The 23,339-nt window shown below is 31.7% G+C and overlaps 2 protein-coding genes across 2 annotated transcripts in view; one reads left to right on the top strand and one right to left on the bottom strand.

Annotated features, from left to right (window-relative positions):
• LOC143910435 (uncharacterized) overlaps positions 1–23,339 on the bottom strand; it is a 448,390-nt gene that overhangs the window by 195,170 nt on the left and 229,881 nt on the right. The window lies entirely within an intron of this gene.
• Positions 1–23,339, top strand: part of Sol1 (CUB domain-containing protein Sol1) — a 262,612-nt gene that overhangs the window by 176,783 nt on the left and 62,490 nt on the right. The window contains exons 6-7 of the mRNA XM_077428791.1: positions 16,515–16,603; positions 16,681–16,803. Of these exons, the coding sequence (XP_077284917.1) occupies positions 16,515–16,603; positions 16,681–16,803 (212 nt within the window). The remainder of the gene's footprint in view (positions 1–16,514; positions 16,604–16,680; positions 16,804–23,339) is intronic.

The raw sequence follows: 23,339 nt of genomic DNA, 5'->3' as shown, positions 1-23,339 counted from the left end.
ATATATACAACCGCTTTTTTTCGTACCGCAAATTAATCATACTCGAGCGACGGCAAAATTGTAAATTTGTCATATACGATATTAATGACCCATTCGTCAGTATTAAGTCTAATTCCCAACGGGAGAAAGGACTCATTGTCGTTACGATATATAGGGATTTTGTTTTTTTTTTTTTTGACGTCTCTATTGAAGCTTTCACGTTTTGTATAAACTATTTTTTTCGTTCATGTCTATTTTTGCATACTCACGATTTTTACCGTTTTAAAAACCGTCAGTAAGCTCTTTCAAACTGGATCGTACCTCGAAAAAGTAATTAAAATTTCTCATTTGTATTACTTACTATTTATAGGTATATATTTTTTCATAAAAATTATATTTTACAATAAACCAACCAATTTTCCATGTAACGAAATACAACAATACACTAAAAATAAGATGGAAACCTTAAAAATATACGTTTACCGTAAAATTTCCATTTAGATTCAAAAAAGGTCGACCGTATTTTTAAATTAATTACAATTGGAGATATCTCACAAATTCCTTTTTAATTATAAAAGTACATCATCAAAATCATTATTTGTTTTCAATCTCCTGCAGAAGAAGACTTACACATTCGTTTTATAATATTAAACCTGCATATATTTTTTTTCCTACAATTTTTTAATAATACTACTTTTATCGTTAAAATAAACGATTATTATGATTATATAATTGAATTTTTTTCGTACGTTTTCCCCAAAATAATTTTTCAAATTAGGGTCATATTTAAATGAATATTTACCGCATATAAATTTCTCATAATATACATAGCAGCGTTTGTATTATACAACCCTATTGTTGAAAAGCGTATAGTAAGTAGACGCGTGTGTACATATCTATATGTAAGTTAAATCAGGAAAATTGAGTAAAAAAGAAGGTCTCGTACATCCCACCCTCGTTTATATCCCATTGTCGTCAAAAAAATATCGCCTAGCTACAAAGAAAAGCGGCACACGGTAAATTTTTCCCACGTTGAGGAAAAACCGACGCCAGAGATAGAGTAAGGGGGGTGGAATAAGGGGTCAGGCTTTTCCGACACACAAAAAGGGAGCTTTGGGCACGTGACGAGTTACCTACCGCTGAGAGCTTTCAGGACCTCCCTGGAGACTCCCTTATGAAATAATAACAGGTCAAACACCACACGTACCAGTTCAAGTGTCCTAGTAATTATTATTAACGTTAAATTATAAGGGATAAGCATTTTTTCTCTTCCCTGTACTCATTTTTTATTTTTCCACATTTTTATTATCAGATAAGTACATATCGTTGGAAAGTGTATTTTTTCAATAGTAGCATTGAAAATATAACGGAAATTGTAAAAGGACAATAATTTTGTTGGCTAGGATAAATATTTGATGACACGATTTGCCGTATTGAAAACAGAAAAGTCTATCAAAAAAATGTATTTACATATACAATTTATTTTTGTAGGCTTATACTTGCTGGCGTTGCTCGGGTAGATGAAAGTTAGAAAAACCTTCAAAGGCCTGCTAACCCTACCAAAACATAGTTTGAATTAATTTGCATAGTGGAAACCGGCGTTGCCCAGTGCTAAAACTTTAAAGTTAGAAACAAGCCCTTTAAAAAGCTTCGATCTTTATCAAAACACAATTACGGTCAGAAACCTTCAAAGCGCTCCAACCTTTTTCGATTTGGCAATTCGTAGAATTTTATAGCGTATAAAATACTTGCCTGGCGTCTCCCGGTAGATTTTCTATAGCAGTCATTTGATCCCGGACACGATTTCTTACGAATCTTATAAGTAGAGTATCGTATTATATGTACTAAACTGAATTTCATGGCCCTTAGTTGAAAATTCCATTTTTTAAATATACAATTATGCATAATTACGTAAAAAAAAATATTTTGGTATACTTGTACATATTTTAAATAAATAATAAAATTTATAAAACAGATATTTGATGAGTTTTCTATTAAAAAATATCTATAGGGTAAATTCCCTCACCATCTGAAATCTTCATCTTTTCATGTATGTATGTATATAAATACGAGTATGAAGGTAGAATAAAAAAAAGTACACTAAATTTAGTCACATACCTAAATAACTGACGTAAAAGCTTTGGTAGTTCAATATTTATGTATAGGTATTATCACTATCGTGTACCTTTATACTAAAATATGGCTTCCTTTCTAAAATAATCCAAGATATACCTAAAACCTTTAGTTTATTGAAACATAGCACATTATATACCTATGTATATTTATACATTTTAATAAAATTCATATTATATTTTAAGAGAAAATTCCTAAGCTTATTTTATTGGATTAAATTCGAATGCATACAATAATAACATGCTGGAGATTTGTGCGATGAAGCTGTTCAAGTATATTGCGATTCTGTTGCCTGTTGCGATTTAAACGCGAAATTTTTTGATGACTTTCAACTCACCGTACGAATATAATAATAAGATGAAGTAAAAACGTAACGGCGCACTTTATAAAATAAAATAAACCTTTAATATGCCGCCAGAGTGTCAAATACGGCTTAAATTAAGGCAGCTCGGATAAAGCCTGTGTTTTTTCTGCGGGAGTTCTCCACTTTTATTCTCATTTTATTGTCGTAATCAAAGGAAAATCAGTTAAGGGTGAGAGGAAGGTGTAGAAGAGGGTTAAGACTTTTACCGTGAAACAAACAAAAAAATATATACGTACATATGTATGTATATTTTTTTTTTTTTTGCTAAGCCGAGCCGGGATTTACTCTCAACTTTATCGGCGCAGGCCTTGACGCCGGGGTTTATTTAAAAATAAAATCCGGAAAGGGCCCTATTTAATTTTATAAAATGTAAACAGCTTTTTACGAGACACAATAAAGTGCTGCAATTGAAGGGGGGGCAGGGAGGAGCTTAAGGGTGAACGTGCTGAATTTAATGAAAAAGTATATACTTTTTAGTAACCAAGTCGTCTACCTATAAGAATCATCATTTTTAAATCAATCATCTGACATTTACATACGAGTAAATGTATATATATATGTAGTTCTTGAAATAATTTATTTATTTATTTATTTTATTTTATTTTATTTTATTAATTGAAAAATCAACAGACAGGATGTATGTACATAGATATGTATAAAAAAAACAAATAGTAAATAAATAATATATGTAACATCCGAGTCCAATAATAGATTTTTACAAAAATGAAAAAGATAAATATAAGGAAAACAAATTAAAAAGTAAAGAATAAAGGCATGACAAAATATGTAGAACATTGCATAATTAAACTATAGTATTAAAATATTTGGAAAAGGTTATAAAATAGAATATAAGAAGAAATTGAAATTTACAAATATAAAACAAATGAAAAAGGTAAATACAAAATAAACAAATGAAAAGGAAAAGAATGAAAGCTATAATATGATTAAATAGCACATTACATAACTAAACCAAAGTAGAAATTATATTTCTCTTATTCAAAATAATATTAAAACTAATCCCAAATCATTTTGGTCATATATAAATTAAAAAAAAAATACCTCCTCTTCATATCCTTCCGTAATGTATTATGGAAATAAGTCGGCTTCACATGGTTCTGAAATCTGTACCATTTTTGCTGACTATTTTGACTCCACTTTCAATAGTGATTCTACCATTAACCTTTCTATCTCTAATACAGATACTTCTTCTTGTAACTTATCTAATTTTCATTTTGACTTATCTACTGTACTCATTCACATCAACTCTCTCAATGTTAATCTTGGTGCGGGTTGTGATGGTTTGCCTTCTTTTTTCCTTGTTAAATGTGCTGTCCCATTATCTCTTCCCATAACAATCCTTTTCAATCTTTCTATGTCGAACGGTAAATTTCCTGACTATTAGAAATTATCTTACATCACCCCTATTTTTAAAAAAGGTGATAAGAATCTTATTGAGAATTACCGTCCTATATCTAAACTATCTGTCATTAGTAAAATCTTTGAAAAAATTATCTATAATTTCCTTTTCTCCAATTTCAAAAACTACATTATACCTGAACAACATGGTTTTTTTAAGGGGAGATCGGTAGAGACTAACCTGCTTAATTTCACTAGTACTCTCACATCTTATATGGACAAACGAATCCAAATAGACGTCGTTTATACGGATTTCTCTAAAGCTTTTGATAAAATCAATCACAACCTTTTACTCAATAAATTTTGGTCCCTCGGAATCCGAGGAAATTTATTTCGTTAGATCTCTTCGTATATACTAAATCGTCACTAAATCATAATTCTCAATGGTTTTAGATCATCACTTAGACATATTCCTTCCGGTGTCCCACAAGGGTCGCATTTAGGTCCCTTATTCTTTTTACTCTATATTAATGATATCTCATACATCTTCAAACATTCCTTTATACTTCTTTACGCTGATGATTTAAAAATTTACAAACCTATATACACCATAGACGATTGTCATAAGATACAAGAAGATCTAGATAGATTCTCTATATATTGTTTAAATAATGATCTTTTTATTAATCTAGAAAAATGCTCTATTTTAAATTTCACTAGAAATAAGTCAATTATTACTAATCAATATCAATTAAATCATTCAATCCTTAACACGTCATCTTCTATTAAGGATCTTGGTGTAATACTCAATAATAAACTAGATTTCTCTGAACATATTTCTTTTATTACCAACAAAGCATTTAAATCTCTTGGATTCCTACTCCGCTCAACAAAACCCTTTAACGATCCTTATGTACTAAAATTACTTTATTTTTCCTTTGTAAGGTCTCACCTTGAATTTGCCTCAATTATCTGGTCACCTTTTTATTTATCCCATATTAATTGTATTGAGAAAGTTCAACTTAAATTTATTAAATCCTTACGCTACCTTTTTCCTACCTATACCCATTCTACTGTTTCCGACATTTTAAAAATCCTTTCTTTTAACAATCTTTCTGTCAGGCGACGACATTCTGATGCTATATTCTTCTTTAAGCTCATAAATGGTTTCCTTGATTGTTCTGATTTACTGAATAAGGTTAATTTCAGAATCCCAGTTCGATACTCTAGACGCGTTGCACTCTTTTCACTTGATCCTTTCAATACTAATTCCCAAAAATATTTTTATCTGCAGCGCGTTTATCGTATGTTTAACGGAGAGCTGAATGAGGTTGATCTGTTTGGTATTTCCCTACATCAATTCAGGTCTAACATCAAGAGAATCTTGACCGATTGATTCATTTTTTCTTCTATTCTATTTTTCCAATATTTCCATTATTTTTATACTTTAGTTTAGTTATGTAATGTGCTATTTAATCATATTATAGCTTTCATTCTTTTCCTTTTCATTTGTTTATTTTGTATTTACCTTTTTCATTTGTTTTTTATATTTGTAAATTTCAATTTCTTCTTATATTCTATCTTATAACCTTTTCCAAATATTTTAATACTATAGTTTAATTATGCAATGTACTACATATTTTGTCATGCCTTTATTCTTTACTTTTTAATTTGTTTTCCTTATATTTATCTTTTTCATTTTTGTAAAAATCTATTATTGGACTCGGATGTTACATATATTATTTATTTACTTTTTGTTTTTTTTATACCTATCTCTGTACATCCTGTCTGTTGATTTTTCAATTAATAAAATAAAATAAAATAAAATAAAATAAAAATATTGGAAATATGGAAGTATTTTACAAATAAACAATATCCAATCGTACTAATATTTAAATGCAAACACGTGTATCTAGTCTAATATCTAATATCAAATATGTACATATATAATTTCAAAAGAGACTTTTTATGTACATATGTATGTTTTGGGTGGAAGCATCCGTGACGCTATCGATAAAATCGAATTTCCTATGACGACGATAGCGATATCGATTTCAATTCCGTTCCCGGAATATTTTTTCAGTTCCTGATCCGGATTCCTGTTTCAGTTCTGGACCCCGATTTCTTTTTCATTTCCGAATCCGGACTCCCTTTTCAGTTTAGGATCCCGATTCTTTTTTCAGTTCCAGTTCCGGATTCCATTTTCAGTTCCAGATCCGGATTCCTGTTTCAGTTCTGGCTCCTGATTTCTTTTTCAGTTCCGAATCCGGATTCCTTTCACAGTTCAGATCCGGTTTTCTGTTTCAGTTTTGAAATTAAAAACAAACTAATGTTTACTATTAGATTAACCATGTTTAGACAGCTTTTATTATAAATGCCGTGCGAAACCTGGTAAAACCACTAGTGTTAAATAAATATGTGCCTTATATAATATGTATGTATGTATGTAATACACCGATTTTTGTGTTATTAAATATTTTCATACTACATAAATCTTTAACAAATCTGAACACGTTCTCAATCATCCATCAATCATATCTTAAAGGCTTAAAATCACCACTCTTTAAAAGGGCGATCAATCATTCGCGCACAATAATACAGCCTTAAACGTTTTCATTCAGTGTAATTCGCTCGAACGTGTTATCGTGTATTTTATAGTGAAGCTTCAGAACGCTCTTAGTATGGAAAGTAATTTTCATAGAATGTTGTATGTATTTTGACACACCTTGGCGTAAGTAAGTAGCTGTAAAGCAACCACAGTAGACGTTAACGTTTACGGTTGACAATAAGCGAAAATTTCAATCAACAAAGTGAACACTCGGGAACAAGTCAAACTGTTTACACCTACACAAAGTGTAACGTATGAAAATTTTCATCTAAAGTTTAACTTTTCCAATAAGCACCACAACACTGAGTGCACAGATTCACTTGTTCCGCTAATAACAAAACGAAATTGTACAGTTTGTACCAGCCGAACGCGCAATAGACAGTTTTTATTAATTATTTATATAGAAAATAATATTTGCCTAATTTTTTATTTTATTTTATTATGTACGAGTGATCGCTAGCGTACGTAGAAAAGTGCATTTCTCAAGTTTTACTGCGGCAAACTGCAGCTAGCGTATCCCAAAGGAACCGGTCTTGACAAGGCATATCTGGAAAAGATATGAAATCTCCTAGGGCTCAACTAAAAATACAATGCAGGTCGCTGCAAAATTTTATTAAGGCTTTCACGTAAGTAATATACGTGCAGATAAGTTTTCTAAACATTCTATTTGTGCCTTTGAAAGTTACGCGAAGGACGCGGTATTTTTGAAAAGGTCATTTAAATATAGCCCCGATCCCAAGCCAATAAAATTTACTATCGTATTTTCGCAATAGCGCGAGTCACAGATACGGCTAGAGATACGGTATTACGAATTCCACTTATATTATATCAAATCGACAATGTAAGGTTGATTACATTTTCCGAATATCGTTCCCTCTCGAATATATTATATTATTTTCCGATATTACGTCGTATATACACATATATGTACGTTCAAAAATATAGTTGTTATATTAGCGAACGGCGAGAATGCAGATTTATCATTTTAGCTAGTATAATATCCACGTGCAAACAAAACGAATGGAGATGCCAACATCGCGGTATCATTCCTCAGGTAAAACCTGAGAATATTACATACCATATACCTGCTATATTTACGCAGAGTTATGACGAGGGTTTGTGCGCCGTAAAATGTCTAATGGTTTTCTACGCGGTTACATTTTAACCCGAGCGTACACTTAGTAAGGAAAAATTTACGAATAAATAAATACTTGTATATTATATGTATATTTTTTTACTTCAAAAATAAAATACGGTACGACTGATTCATATTCTAGTCGGGGATAGTAATAATATCAACCAGTTATATAATATACATAGACGAAATTTTGAGAAATGGTAAATGTCTCACTTTCTTCTGATCCATTTAACTTGAGTCGCAGACTTCAGAACCGAACGGTTACACTTTCAATGTCATTTTTGTATAGATATTATATGTATATATGTTTATATTATGTTATATGTTGATATTTATATTATATTTTTATTCAATTCATTATAAATAGGTAAAGAAATTAAATAGATGTGTTAAATTAACATTTTTTTTCAATAATATAATTCAGTAATGAATATTATTTCACTACCCATATATAATTTCAATTATTTATTTATTATTTTTATTTTAAGATAAGTTTGGACTTAAGTTAAGTTTAAGTTAATTGTGGCATTACAGGAGTCCCTAATGCGCCACAATGGTTGAACAAATACATAAATATAAAGAAAATAAAAATATATACATATTTATACAGACAAAAAATACATTTATACAATAACATTATAATAATAACAGATAAAGTAAAAATATCAAATAATAAAACACATAGTAGGGAATGTCATGCACCTATAGCCAGCATCAATATATAAGAACCAGCGGCAAATACAAAACATCCCTGCGAGGCCCAAATGGAAGAGAGTAGATCAAAATTCCACTCATATATAAATTAAATTTTGAAAATAATTATGAGTGCAGGCTACCAGACATAAAAGTTAAAATGATCTCCGGTAGCACTTTCTCAATCATTATATTAATTATATTTACATACATACGTCAAATAAATAATAAATTGATTAACTGTTTCACAATGATGTCCTGTTACCCAAGGTTCATATTAAAATAAAAAAAATAAAAAATTAAGCAAAAGTAAATAGGTATGTACATGTGTATACATACATATAAAATTAATATTATACTAAATTAATAGAAATATTATATTAAATTAATTTTCTATATATATAAAATTGAATGTCCGTTTGTTTGTCTGTCTGTCTCGTATAGGCTCCTAAACCACTAAACCGATTACGATGGAACTTTCAGGATTTGTTTTATGCATGTCCAGGAAGTTTACTGTGAAAAAAAACGGGAAAACACTTAATAATAATATTCGTAATTACGATTTTACCGACGCGAAAGTTTGAAGCGCCATTGTGTAGTCAAGGAAATTTGTTCGTTGGTAACCACGTTACCAGTTGGTTTATGACAACGTGGTGTTGAAGAGACGTTAGTTGAGCTCCAACCATCACTTGAAACGGGAACGGGAACAGGAACGGGAACGCAGCGGGAACGGGAACTGGAATTGCATGCCTTATTCTGGCATTGCAACGCATGTTATATTCAGCTAGTATTATATAAAAATATCAAATATTAAAAAAAACTAAATAGGTACATTTCTATACAGATTAAATTATATTAAATTAATTAAATGTAATATTAGTAATATTATATTATTAATTTAGTATAATAATATACGAAATTAATTTAATGGAATTTGATTCCATAAAATTCAAAAGTTGAGCTTTATTCAAATTAAAAAATACTAATGGTTTTAATTTGACTCGAATAATTTCTTAAAATTTTCTCATAGCGATGATTTTAATCGGTTTTTCCGAGCGCTTTTCCAATATTCCAGCAGAGCGCTCGTCCGATCTTCCTAAAGCTCCTGCCGCTTTCGCAGAGCAAATTCGGTTTTACCGGGCGAGAAAACCGGTCCGGGTGTTTGTTATCAATTGCCAGAATCGTCCGTGTGCACACTTTATGACCCGTGAGAGAATTATTCAAGACGTTCCAACCCTAAACATTGAACAACGGCGAACCGGTCGAACGCATTTCGACCAATTACCTTGAAAAATACTCTAAACACACGCAAAAGACCCACATTAGTGAATGATATACAAAACAAAAACCATTATATTATTTTGAATTTAAATAAAAATGTATGTATATTTTGTATATAACAATAAGAAGATTGGTTGAGAGTAAATCTACATTGCCTAAATAAAATATGATAGTGTCATGCCACAAAGTAAATTTTTGAAAATGGTGTCACTCAGATGAAATCTGCCTGACATAAAGCAAACCTCAACACATTGTTGGACATAATCCATCATTTTCTTCAATATATTATCCAGAATTTTTGGAATATTTGAATATAAATTCTGGAATAATCCACTGCCATCAAAATGTGACACACCTGACTGCAAAGTTGTATTCAAATCATTCAAAAAGTGTTCTCGCAACATATCATGTCTCGTTTGGGAGATGTTGCGTAACCTCCAAGCTCTCCTGATTTATTGGAATCAAATTCCTTCCTGAAGAAAAAAATACATTTTTATCATACTAGTAGTTAAAAGATTAAATCTGAGCGAAAATTTAACGAATTTCGTAGAATGTCGTCAAACAGTTCCTTTCACAGCATAATATGTATTACTAATATCATAGTTAAGGTTGTCAGGCGTCCCGATTAATCAGGATTGTCACCATTTTTAAGTTTCGTGTCCCGGTCTCCCGAAAAAACCTCTCGGGACGCCCAAATGTCCCGGTTTACTACTTTTTAAATTCCTACAGATGTTTTTAATTCAGAATTAACATAAACTATAAACAAAAAGTCGATGTCTGGACCAGATAGTCTGGTACAACACTGCAGCAATATTCAACAATGAACTATTTGTCTCTGTCTTATACTTTCTGCAGAACTATGTGTATAAGGGAGACAAAAACTGTGTACCAGGCATCAATTAATTTATCTTAAATCGATAATTTTCTCACACTCAGAATGATTCATCACACGCAGACTCGGAATAGACACTGTCAGAACAGAAAAACTAAAAAATTTCTGTGATTTTGCTAACATTGAATATAAAAATCTTCTGTCACATTCAAAAACTAGATGGCTATCGCTATTACCTGCAATTGAACGTACTCTAAAGCTATTTGAAGCTTTAAAAGCTTTTTTTAGCCGAAGAAAAAGTACCAAAAACCTTATTAGATTTTTTCTCTAATCCTCTCAGTGAAGTCTATCTTTGGTTTCTGCATTGTAATTGTAGCACTTTTCATATATATTTATATTTATTGTATTTTCTTTAGCTAGTGAATATTTTTTTACAAGGCTTTTACTTTTAATTTGAATGTTTCTTCTTTTATAAACTAATCGTGTGTGCTATAAATTATTTTTAGCGATTTGTTTTGTATTATTTAGGGCTTGGAAAGATTATTATTATTGGTGGTGTTATTCCATACAGGTGCAGCATAATTTAATATTGGTAATATATTTTTATTGTATTTTGAGTTGATAGAGAACTGGAGCGATTAAATATTGGGTATATTGAAGATATACCACGTATTGCTTAGCATTTTCCTAACTCAATGCTGCCTATCTAATTTTCTTATCGGACGTTACTCCTAAATGACTAAATTCTTTTCATGGCACATATGTATATGCTATGCAAGAATAAAAATAGTTTGAGACAAGCTTTTCCTCGATTCCTCTCGCATAATAATCCAGTATGTAAAATAAATTTGATACGCGCAAGCAATCAAAATTTCGATTATTTTGAAGCTTGGAACTAAGCGCGAGAGTATTAGAGAGTAGGGGCCAGAAAAAAGCACATAAAAGGGATTGAAATCTCCACCGTGAAATTAAGGGTTGCCGCACATACAGGCTGTGTATGCAAGACGTTAACGTCATCCCACTAGGACAACCCTTAAGGCCAGATATAAATTTAATTTCACGGCAAGAGGAATTACGCTTTGACGAGAGAATGAGAGAGAGAGAGAAGGGGGTAGTTCTACCTGGCATTTTCATTTTAAAAATATTTTTTTACACATTTCCTATACACGTCGACCTACACAGCTATTTATTATTCTGTTTACGTGTTGTTTTTCGTTTCTTTTTTTTGTCTACTTTATTTTTTTCACGGTGTGTTGTTATATTATATTTTTTTAACGAGCTTAGTTCTCGGCGTTTTCCACGTGAAAATTTTAACAGTCTCTTCGGAAAATCCTCCCCTTCCTCATCCCTGTCCTGCACAACACCCCGTAATGTGCGCCCCCGCTACGACACGGCCAAATGATATTATGGAAATTTCACACGGCAATATCGTTATAGCGGAATTTAAATAAAAATTCGATATTAAACGCGTGTCATCCTACAACAGCGCTCGTCTCGATTTAACGTTTGCATATTTGCAAATATCCCCTCTTATTAAACGAACCCTTATGAATAAATATCAATCGCGGTCAAACGTCGACTTCATCACTGCGAATAAAAAACGGCACATCTCATTCAAAATTTTCGCGAAACCTCACTCGAAGCTCAAAATCTCGCCTTTGAATACTTCGGTTGTTGAGGCTTAACTTCGGCTAGGGCTCACGTACAATATGAATACGATCATGTGCCTAATTAATTCAGGCCCCGAATAAATTCATTTGCATAGTGTCTTGAGAGGGATTTCAATATATAGATAGATATATTTCGCAGAATTTAGCATCGCATAAACAAGCTTTCGTTCTATGGAACTCAATGGAAACATTGATACGGTGATTTTTGAAAGGAAACTCAGCTTTTGCTACAAATTAGTACCGATCGTTCCAAAAAATAAAAGTTTATTTACGAATTCAATGGATGATCAGTGTAGTGAATCGAACTAGTTGTATTTGTTGTCTGATACTGTACAGAATTAAACTTTTATTTTTGTGCCGATGTCTATTTGCAGTTCTGTTTATAAAAGGTCCAATCGAATACTTCTATACAGGCAAGGAATCGTGCCCGGAAAATGGCTATTTCTGATCGTGACGCCATTTCCAGCCGAGGAAAACTAACTTTTTCTGGAAGCGTTTCAATATTGCAACGATATAATTGACCTGTCCATACTTTTGACATTTTAATTTACGTGTCAAACTTCGTATATGTCTCAATATTAAAAGAGAGCTTTATTAAAACGAAGCGACATTCTAAAATTTTACAATATAAATTTTTATTAAGTTACAAACATAATTATTAAATATTTTGTGAATTTTTTTCTTAATATTAGTAAAGAAAAAAATTCAACAAATAAATTCTACTACATTTAAAAATTACCACATATACTAAATTTACATATATTTTATAAAAAGTATCAATTTAGAAACATGAAAGTAACAGAATCATAATACCTATATGTATATAAAATAATAATAACAATTTTCATATAATATACATACGTACAATGATTATAAGAACCCTAACTACACTGAGCAACAAAAAATTCACGTTTTTTATTTACTGAAGTGGAAACTAATAAGTTTGACCCATTAAATTCGAATATGATAATGATTTGGGTAGTTCTCATTTACAATATAAAATAAACAAAAGAAATCTTCATATGAATTTATTTTTCCAAAACCAGTTTAATCAATAACCCAATCTAAATTCCAAGCCACAGTCTAAAATATTCAGCAGTTAGGGATTTCCATCGGGTAATTCTGCTATGGTTATAAATTCAGAAATTCCGGTGGTAAACGAATTTTTATAAACGTTGACAAATGAATGATACGGATTACACGACCCATGTTCAATGCATTTTTTTCAATGCTACCTGGAAAGACATAGCGGGTAGTATTCTTGTTTACTTTGTACCTGCTCAAAATACAACGCCTATCGACGTTTTTCAGGCCCATGGACTTGTTGGCGAAACGCCGATTCATTCATAAATATTGTCATATTCAAATTTAGTGGTTAAAACTTGGAAAAGATTGATTAGTTTCCGCTCTGGTAATTTTTCCATTGGTCGCTCAGTGCTATTTGATCACAAATCACAAAATAAAAAAATACCAATCCAATAAACTTCAAAAAATATAATAGCTAAATATACATGTTTTCTTTGTATTTAAATCAAAGCGATATATAACACGTGTTTGGTCATAAATTATGATCATAGTAAGCACGCTAAACCTATCACAAAGCTACGAAAATTTCTATCAAAACAACAAAAATATGTTTACGGCGAATGCTAATTAGCATATATACATATGTACATATGTATATAGTGTGTTCGAATTTTGCGAAATTTGAGGCTTTGGATCCACATTAATTAGACGCGACAACATGTTGTTGTGACGACGTATTATTTTTCGACGAATCGTTAAATTTCCACGAGGAAAATAATAATTAGGCATTATTATGACGATGGCTCGGTGTGAAAATTGAGCGCGAGGCGAGACGAAATTTGCGTCAGGTCAATTTTATTTTAATAGGACTCTTACAGTCGCGATTCGAACGGGACGAGGGTGGATTTGCTCCACATAACCACCCCTAACAACCCCTAGAAACCCCATAGGGTGGGTGCGGTCGGGCGTAAACAGGGCTATCCTTTACACGGGGGTTAAAAGCGTCCGGTCGCGCGAACTTCCCCGCTAATTCATTGAACATTTTCCGAAGAAAACCTTCTGGGCGCGGGCCAACAACCTTTTGTTCGGCAAATAATGCAACTCAATATTATTATCGTTGAATTTTCCAGAAATAGACACAAACGTACGTATCGAGCTCGCTTTCAGATACGGGCACAATTGAATAAATAGACGGGACGCAATATTGAAACGACGTTCTGCGGAGAAAAAAATGGGTTTGATTTATTCGCATTTAAATATATTTAAATTTACTATGAGAAAGATTTTGTGTATGTTTCTTTTTTTTCTATGCTGACTTGATTTACGATCTATTTAAATTTTATTTTCACATTTTGTATGTACGTGCTATTTTCAATAAAATAATATCAAATATGAGAATATATTGTATCGATTCTTTAACTGTATATTATGTACATACATATTTATGGTAATGTTCGCCATATTAATATTAATTACGCGTATTAATAACACAATTTTATCTGAGATATACATATTTACATTCCTACATTCACACATAATTATTATATCGTCGACATACAAAGAAAAACGTGAAATAAAAATTTTGTGAAGTTAAAATAGACTTAAATATTGTTGCGTAGGGGTGGGTGGAGGATCCAAATGAAAGGCCAAAGTCGCTTCACAGCATTTATTGGGTGATTAAGGGATTCACGCACAGCCAGTGCCCCTTCCAGAATGAATCTAATATTTATTTATTTTTTACATATGTATATACCAGGAAGGCCTTACAGGTAACCCCAATGCGCCTTCCTGGCCAATTACAAACATTGCAGCATTTTTTTTTTATTATAAAGGTCGCTGAATTACGATACACTGAAAAACTCGCAAATTAACGAGACATCTATGAATTGTACATAAATTTTATTGTACATTAATTAATCTCAAATAGTGGTGACATAGTAGGTAGGAAGGATATTTAGCCAATTTTACCGGGAGCCGTTTCAACAATGAAATCAGAGAAAATTGGCAAACTCTGATGTTGGCAAACTCAATTGAATTCAATAAATCGTTACCTTAACTTAATCTCTATCCAATCTTGGCCTAAAACAATATATTTATATAATTCAATAGAAGCATTTTGAAACCATCTTTGTGCAAAGCTTTTAAAACCTAAATTGAAAAAGAAACAGAAACTGAACAAAATTTTGATTTATGTATTTTATTTTTATTTTTAAATGCTTTTTATTATTACGAAATTATGTTCACAATACATCTTATATCTATTTTTATAGCTACTGATCTACTGATCATTTTCTATTTTACAATTTAATTTAATTTGGTTAGTAATCACAGTATTATATAATTCTAATGTTAATCTAAAGCATAATAGGAAAAAGAGCTCAAAAACCTATTTACAATCCTAATAAATGCTCATAATAAATCTAATACATAATATTAATTAAATACTGTCTAAAGTCGATGACCTAAAGTAGATTGTGTTTAGGTAATCTGTGTGTTATACCTGAAGGGTATAGACATTTTGTTGTAATCACCGAGACTCTTCACAAGTGTGTTAGTATGGTTATTAGTGATTCTGTCATAGAATCTACTGGTTAGTTTGTTAGTAATGTCGGTAACAAACGGAATATTATATATGGCATGCAGTTTTTTCATAGTATATATGGGTGTATTATAAATTATTTTTAGGGATTTATTTTGTATTACTTGGAGCTTAGAAAGGTTAGTATTCGAGGCGTTATTCCATACAGGTGAAGCATAGGTTAATAATGGTAATATGAGCGCGCGATATAATTTTGAATAAAATTAAAATTAAAATTATAAATAAAATCGATGACCTAACGATTTATGTATGAAGCTTTTATTAGTAAAACAATAAAGATTTTAAAAAAATCAACCAAATATTTCATTACGAATTTTAAATCAGGTCGTAGTAATGGATTATTTCAATGTGTCAGAAAGACCAGATGAAATTTAAGGTTACAAAAATTAGATGAATGAATCAATAAATTAAATGCGTACAAATTCAATGAAATCGAGGAAACCACCGTGATATGTACATTTGTATACATATATATATACATATATATATATATATATATATATATATATATATATATATATATATATATATATATATATATATATATATATATATATATATATATATATATATATATGTATATCAAAATAAACTAAACATTTCATTAAATATAGGTACATATGTACATAATTTGTAGCAAATTATAAATTTAATTTTAAACCATCCCAATTTGAAAGGAGAATCCCGAAAAATATTTTTACAAAGTACCGACCTATCTATATAATAACTCCTCATGAATATTTCATGCTCGATCGTTAAAAATGTTTTCGAAACTCAATTAATATTCATCGAAATTAATAATCACTAAGCAATCTGTTTTAATATTCTTTCGCAGTTGCCTCAACAGAGCCGACATCATAAAAGTGTTCGACGGTAGAAATTCAAACACACCTGCAATCACCGTACTCTGCAACGAAGGATCAGGTACTACATACACACATATGATTTCATTTAATTTCAGACTATTTATGCACTCTCGTTACATTTTATCTATTTTTCAGAATTGGAAGTCTTATCTACTGGATCTGATCTATTCATAGAATTCACTGCCAACTCGGATTGGCCGGGTCAGGGCTTCAAAGCGAGCTTTCAATTTCAGCCATTGGAAGAGGCGAGCACTTCAGGTAAAACCCATATCAATATTGATTCATAAATAGCCAGAGATTTCATTAAAATTGCACGTGATCGTGCATAAATATATAATGCATATTCATAATACATCACTGCATTAAAGCCCGTTATAAGCTTATTTGTTCCACAGAAACGTTCATTTTCACTTGAAATCGTCGATTAATCTTTGATTGTTTCTGAACTTAATTATGTATTCACATGGTGCTTTTAGTATAGTATTAAGATGCATTTTCTATATTGTTGGTATTCATTTTTTTATACATACATATACACTAGATAAATTATTCAACACTGCTTAGATAGGTGAAAGTTGAAATAAAAGTAATGTCTTTCATATATTGTATAAGCTTCAGTCCAAATGAAAATACACAGTACGAGATAATATAAAATAGTTGGTGTTTATATTTACGTATATATATGTATATGTAGATGTAATAGCAGACACACAAACAAAAAAAATATATTTTTATATAGTGGACTAACCGAGGTTCCCGGCATTGCTCTGGTGAGTTAAAGTTTTAAAACAGCTTTAAAAAAGTTGAACTTTTTCATTAAATTGTGTACTATATAGTCTACTACGAGGTACAATATCAAATTTATTAGGTCTAAATTCAGAACTGTAAATTTTCAACACGGACAAACATATTCCTATTCAATGCACATTAATTAACATCTACATAGACATATATACATGGTTAAATTTATAAATTGGCAGCATTTTATACGATTCAGTGAAATTCGAGATTGCATACGTTACTCTTAGCAAAATGCTTTTAGAAATGATACAGCAGTTTACTATATTGACTCCAAAGATAAATTTAAATATGAAAAAAATTGAATTCGGTCGGATTTTGCTATTAGAATTACCCTAACTGTTTTTTAATGTAATTGAAAATTTCTCATAAGGCATGCATGTACATATGTATTTTAGGACATGTTATGATTAAATTACTTGTCAATACTTTGTTTTACTTTATCTATGTACGTAGTAACAATAGATGAAGTTTTGTGATCATGCAACAATTCGAACTCGAGATTTTGACTGATTCGAACTCAGAATCGATCACTGATCACGTTTTCATGATCTTGAAAAAATGTGTGTGTGTCTGTGTATTTTGGGGATTTTATGAACACCGTTAGTCCTATCAAACTGAAACTTAGTATCGGTTACTGAAATTCTATATTCAAATTGACGAGCGTACTAATACAAATACAATACAATAATACAATTAATACAAGCATTTTTATACAATGCGAATTCATACAAACATCATCCACAGTGACATCTATGGAGAAATTTTTGTAGAATTTTATTATAGAAATTAGCAAACTTCAAGACGCTGAATAACTTCAGATTTACAAGATAGATTGGAAAGGAATTGCCAATTTACAGGAATAGTTTCAATGAAAATCGGAAAAATTAGCAAACTCTGAAAGGAAACGATCAACCTGGAGTCTAAAACCAAGGTCTGGCCAACAGCTACTAGTGGGAATAGAACCTTGACCACTCTTTTTGAAAGCATAATATACTAAGCATTATTCTACGCTGCTGATTATATATATGTATAATTGAGGAAGATGGCTGAATTCTTCTGAACGTATCAGATCTGCATATGTAATACGTAAATTTGTAGTTTGTGTTCCAAGTTAGAGTAACACGAGACATTAAATCAAATTTGGTGTCTCTAAATGAAAAACAATAGATTTCTAGAGTAGGAAAAATACTTACATATGTATGAACATTCATAAATTTCAAATACAAAAAAAGGCTTGTAAATTTTCATTACATGCAAAAGCGCATAGATCGTATGAGATTGGTTAATTCCTTCTGCATTATGTTTCTGCATGCAGTTTTCCGCATTCTTTTCACGCGATTTAGATCGGTGCACTCTAGCGCCCCATAAACCTTCCTAGTTGCACTGGGTAGGGGTTCTTCGGTGGTGCAAAAGCCGTATTTTGCATGTTTATCCTCGAATTTACACCTGATGTGCATTGCGGATACCGACCGTAAAACATTTCCCCTTCGTTTGATTTAAGCCGACATGCAAACTTGTCCCGCAAAATTTAAATACTCAAATTTAAATGCCACTGCGTGTGACAGCTGCTCTTACAAATCGTCTTAATCCCACACAAATGAAAAAACCTTATCACTCATGCATATTAAAATTTCAATACAGGATAAGCTGTTTGAACTGAAAACTGTAGGGGGTGAGTTTAGGCCCGTGCCCACCTCCAAGTTCACCCCTTCATAACCACCCCAGCTCACTTCTGTCGGAGTGTTTATATTTGCACGCTATGCGCCTGGCAAACTGCGAAACTTATTAATGTCTTAGAGGCTGCAGAAAGGCAATATCGCACTTTAATTTCCGGGTTTGCGAGACTTACGAGAAACGAAAACGTGAATAATGAAAACCGACCCGAGAAAACCCTCTCATTTCAACCCCCAAACCTCTCCGAGACATTCGTGCATCCGAGTGAAGTCAAACGTCATGTAATATTCGTGCAATTCTGACAGGTGATATTCGACGAAGGCAACTTTCCTGTTGCGACAATCGCTTTTGACGTTTTCAACGAAATTTTCACCATTTCAAACGCTTCTAGAATACATTATTCAGAGAAGGGTACTCAGTCGAATAAATAATTCGACATTAAACATTAACCGCACTTTTAGTTTGATTGATCGGTACATTAATTTTAGAGCGAAAAGCCACAACTAAACAATTTCGCCGTTTAGTTCCGTGAAAAACCTAACCTAACTCAACCGATAGTGCGTGCGCTTATATAAAATACGATTTCCAATTTGACAAACGTATTAACAATACATTGAATTACTATTGAGCCGATAAAATTGCTCAGATAAAGAGGACAATAACGAACACTACACACAATGGGCCATTTATAGGAGCGAACGCGAACACAAAATCAAAGCTCAATATTGGAAATCAATAAAGCGAAATATAGAGATGTTTTAGATGAAAGCTCTTTCAAAATATAATATCTATATATCTATGTACATATTTATAATATATTAAATGTAGCACCGAATATTAAATTTTTAATTACAGAATCAATCAAATGTTCTATGACAAAATCATCTGAATTAACTCAAGTGTATAAAATATGAAAATAAAAATTAAACATGGAACTTTTACAGAAAATTATGTAATTGATGATCTAATTTATAGTTCCAACAATTTGAAAACTGTAGATTTTTATAGTATACAAACAAATCTATGTAAATACACTGTAGATATTCGAATTGCCTGGCGTCGATATCGAAGACGAAAATTTAAAAAATAATTAAAAACTCAAATATATTAAGAAAATTTTGTAATCTCAAGTACATATAATGAAATAACAAACTTAATTTGGTGCTTCTGAATTAAACACTGTAAATTTGTAGGTTGTATAAATATTAAAAACAATTAATTATTGTTTTACTTCATATATATGTAACTAGAGTTGTACCCAATAACATATCATTAACATAGCATGGGTGTCGGCGTATTAAGTTATTAAATAATAAATAAATAAAAAAATAAATAAAAAAAAAAAATATATATATATATATATATATATATATATATATATATATGTATATATGTGTGTGTGTGTCGGTTCAATCCGCATGTCGTGTAATGTTTTTAAAATACCTTTTAAATATATATGTATATTTAATTTAATATTTATATTTAATTGTTTAATAAGAAAAAAGGTAAAAACTACCTACCTACTTACATGTAAACAATATAAAACACCAATAGAAAAATTAATTAATTAATTAAATAAATTTTCAATACCTGGCAGTAAATTCTCTACCAAGAGGAAACATTTGTAGCAAATAGTATATATAGAAGTTTTTTTTATTATTATTGTATCTTCATATACGTTGTGGCAGCTGTGACGTACATACGTATGTATGTCGAATCGAAACGACTAGTATAGTACGGTGATCGTTATCTCCAACAGACAGACACACATACAGAATAGCGATATTATATATTTTATTTTTACAAATATATATATACCAGGAAGGCTTGACAGGAAGACCCCAATTTGCCTTCCTGGACAATTAATTATAAACAATGCAGCATTTTATTATTACATAAATCACTGTATTTCCAGAAACTGAAGAACATGAAATAACAATGAATTAATTAATTAATTACATAATTAATCTATTGAGACATCTATGGATTTAGATTTTGTACATAATTTTTACAAATTATACACACAATAAATACAGAAGATTTTTGCCAATTTTGAGGAACCGTTTCAACATTGATCAGATAAAATTGGCAAACTCTGATAAGAAACGATCGATTTGGAGTCACGAATACCCTCAAATCTAACCAGCAGTATGGTGGATAGATCACTTGGTGCTAAACATACACACTACCATTGAGCCATACTGCTCATGGTAATGCTGATATATGATCATAATATACTATGTTCCAAGTATTAAAGAAAAATCTGTTGAATAAATGGCTTAAATATTGTAGTAAAAGTGAATAAATGATAAAAAAAATACCATCAATTTAATATAAAAATTCTTCAGATACATTTTTATCATCGAAAAATCAATGAGCGGGCATTCTTAATTGAAACCGAATTCTATCAAACAAATTTGCATTTTTCTTTATTTTAGTGGCCGCCGGCGATGAAAAATCTTTTCACAATTTCCATGCTTTCATTTAAAAGAGCAAAAAATAAATACAACGAAAACATTTCGAACGTCTCGGGGAAAAGTCCAAAGGCATCGCGAAATTTAAAAACCGTCGAAAATAACGACGACGGAATAATTCCAATTTGGACTCGTTTAACAGTTATTCCGACTCGGCGGAACATCATTTAAATATATAATGGATATTATCGAAGCAATCGCGAATCGTAGCGGAAAATTTAATATTGCGAGCGTAATCCCGAAATGCGATAGATAGCTCCGGTGTATTGTCTCGTCAATATCCGCCGGAAATTGCCATCTATTTATTTGTGCTGACCGTTCACATCTTCGTGGCAGATCCCGATGGCGAAATCTCCTCCACTCGGTTCATGCCAAACATGTCAGACCGAATGTTTACAACTCTGTGTCGTCTCAAAATGGCGACACTGCGTGCGTACATAGTTTATAAAGGCTCTCGAATATTTGGGTCACGTCCCCTATTTCAAGCTTAGACCCAAATTTAATAAATGCCCGGAAAAAATCTCACGAATAAACTATATCTGGATGTAAAACTATACGAACTTGGATAAGTTGGGTTAACGATATATTTTATTTTTATTTATACAATCAATCATGCACCCTCGTCTAATGGGCGAGTGTGCTATACAGATTTAAAATTATTTATTAATTACTAGCTGAACCCGGCATGCGATGCAATGCCACAATAACGCATGCAATTCCCGTTCCCGTTCCCGTTTTAGTTCTCGTTCCCGTTCCCATTTGTTGGAAAAATGCAGGCAGCGAACATATTTGAAATTATTGCGTTGCAATGCCACTCATTCCCGTTTTTGGGTGATTTTTTTTCACAGTAAGCTTCCCGGACATGCATACAACAAATCGTGAAGGTACCATCGTAATCGGTTGAGTGGCTTAGGAGCCTATACGAGACAGACAGACAGACATTCAATTTTATGTACATATATACATAGATTGCCTTGAGCGTTCATTCTCATATAGTAATAAAAGTTTTGACGGTCCCGAGATAGCTAATGCTTTTGCTGTATTTTTTAGCTCTGTTTTTGACCAGAGAACACCATCTCTTGATGCTAATTTGGCTTCCCAAATTGGTACTGAGGGTGTTGGTATTGAAATTCCGCAGGTCTCATTTGGAGATGTTAGGATGGTAATTTTTAAACAAACAGACTCATTTTTCTAGTGTTTTCAACGGGTGGTTTCGGAAACAATTTGATACATGATTTAAAATAAAGTTACAATACTTATTGTAATAATTAATCGGAATCGGAACTATAACAGAAATCGAGAATCGGAACTGAAACAGGGATCGGTATCCGGAACTAAAAATGTATTCCGTATTCGAAACAAAAAAGAATCCAGAATCTGGTGGCCCCCGGCCCCCGACGCCCTGGGGGCCTTCACCCCAGCCCCCCGGTTGGTTTCGGAAAGAAATTGATACACGAATTAGAAAATAGGAATTACGAATTACGACGTGATACGTCCTGTGCATCGTCGACTTCAGACCCCCCCCCCCCCCCACTTCAGTTTTGACTAATCCATTTTGAGTCTAATCCCCGCGTCTTAGTGGTTAGCATATTATGCTTTCGAGCAGAGTTGTCACGGGTTCGAGTCCCATTAGAGTCCCGCTGCTGTCCAGACAACGGTTTGTGACTCCAGGTTGATCGTTTCTTATCAGAGTTTGAAATTTTTTCTGATTTTCATTGAAACGGTTCCTGTAAAATTGGCATCTCCTTTCTTATCTCTTTAGCTAATCTAAAGTTATTCAGCATCTTGATATTTGCAAATTTGATTATAAAAATGCTGCAAAAATGTCACCATAGATGTTGTTGT

Source organism: Arctopsyche grandis, chromosome 4 (assembly GCF_051622035.1).
Source record: "Arctopsyche grandis isolate Sample6627 chromosome 4, ASM5162203v2, whole genome shotgun sequence".
Lineage (NCBI taxonomy): Eukaryota > Metazoa > Arthropoda > Insecta > Trichoptera > Hydropsychidae > Arctopsyche > Arctopsyche grandis.
Note: the sequence above shows the minus strand (reverse complement) of the source record. Positions and strands in the feature narration are given on the sequence as shown.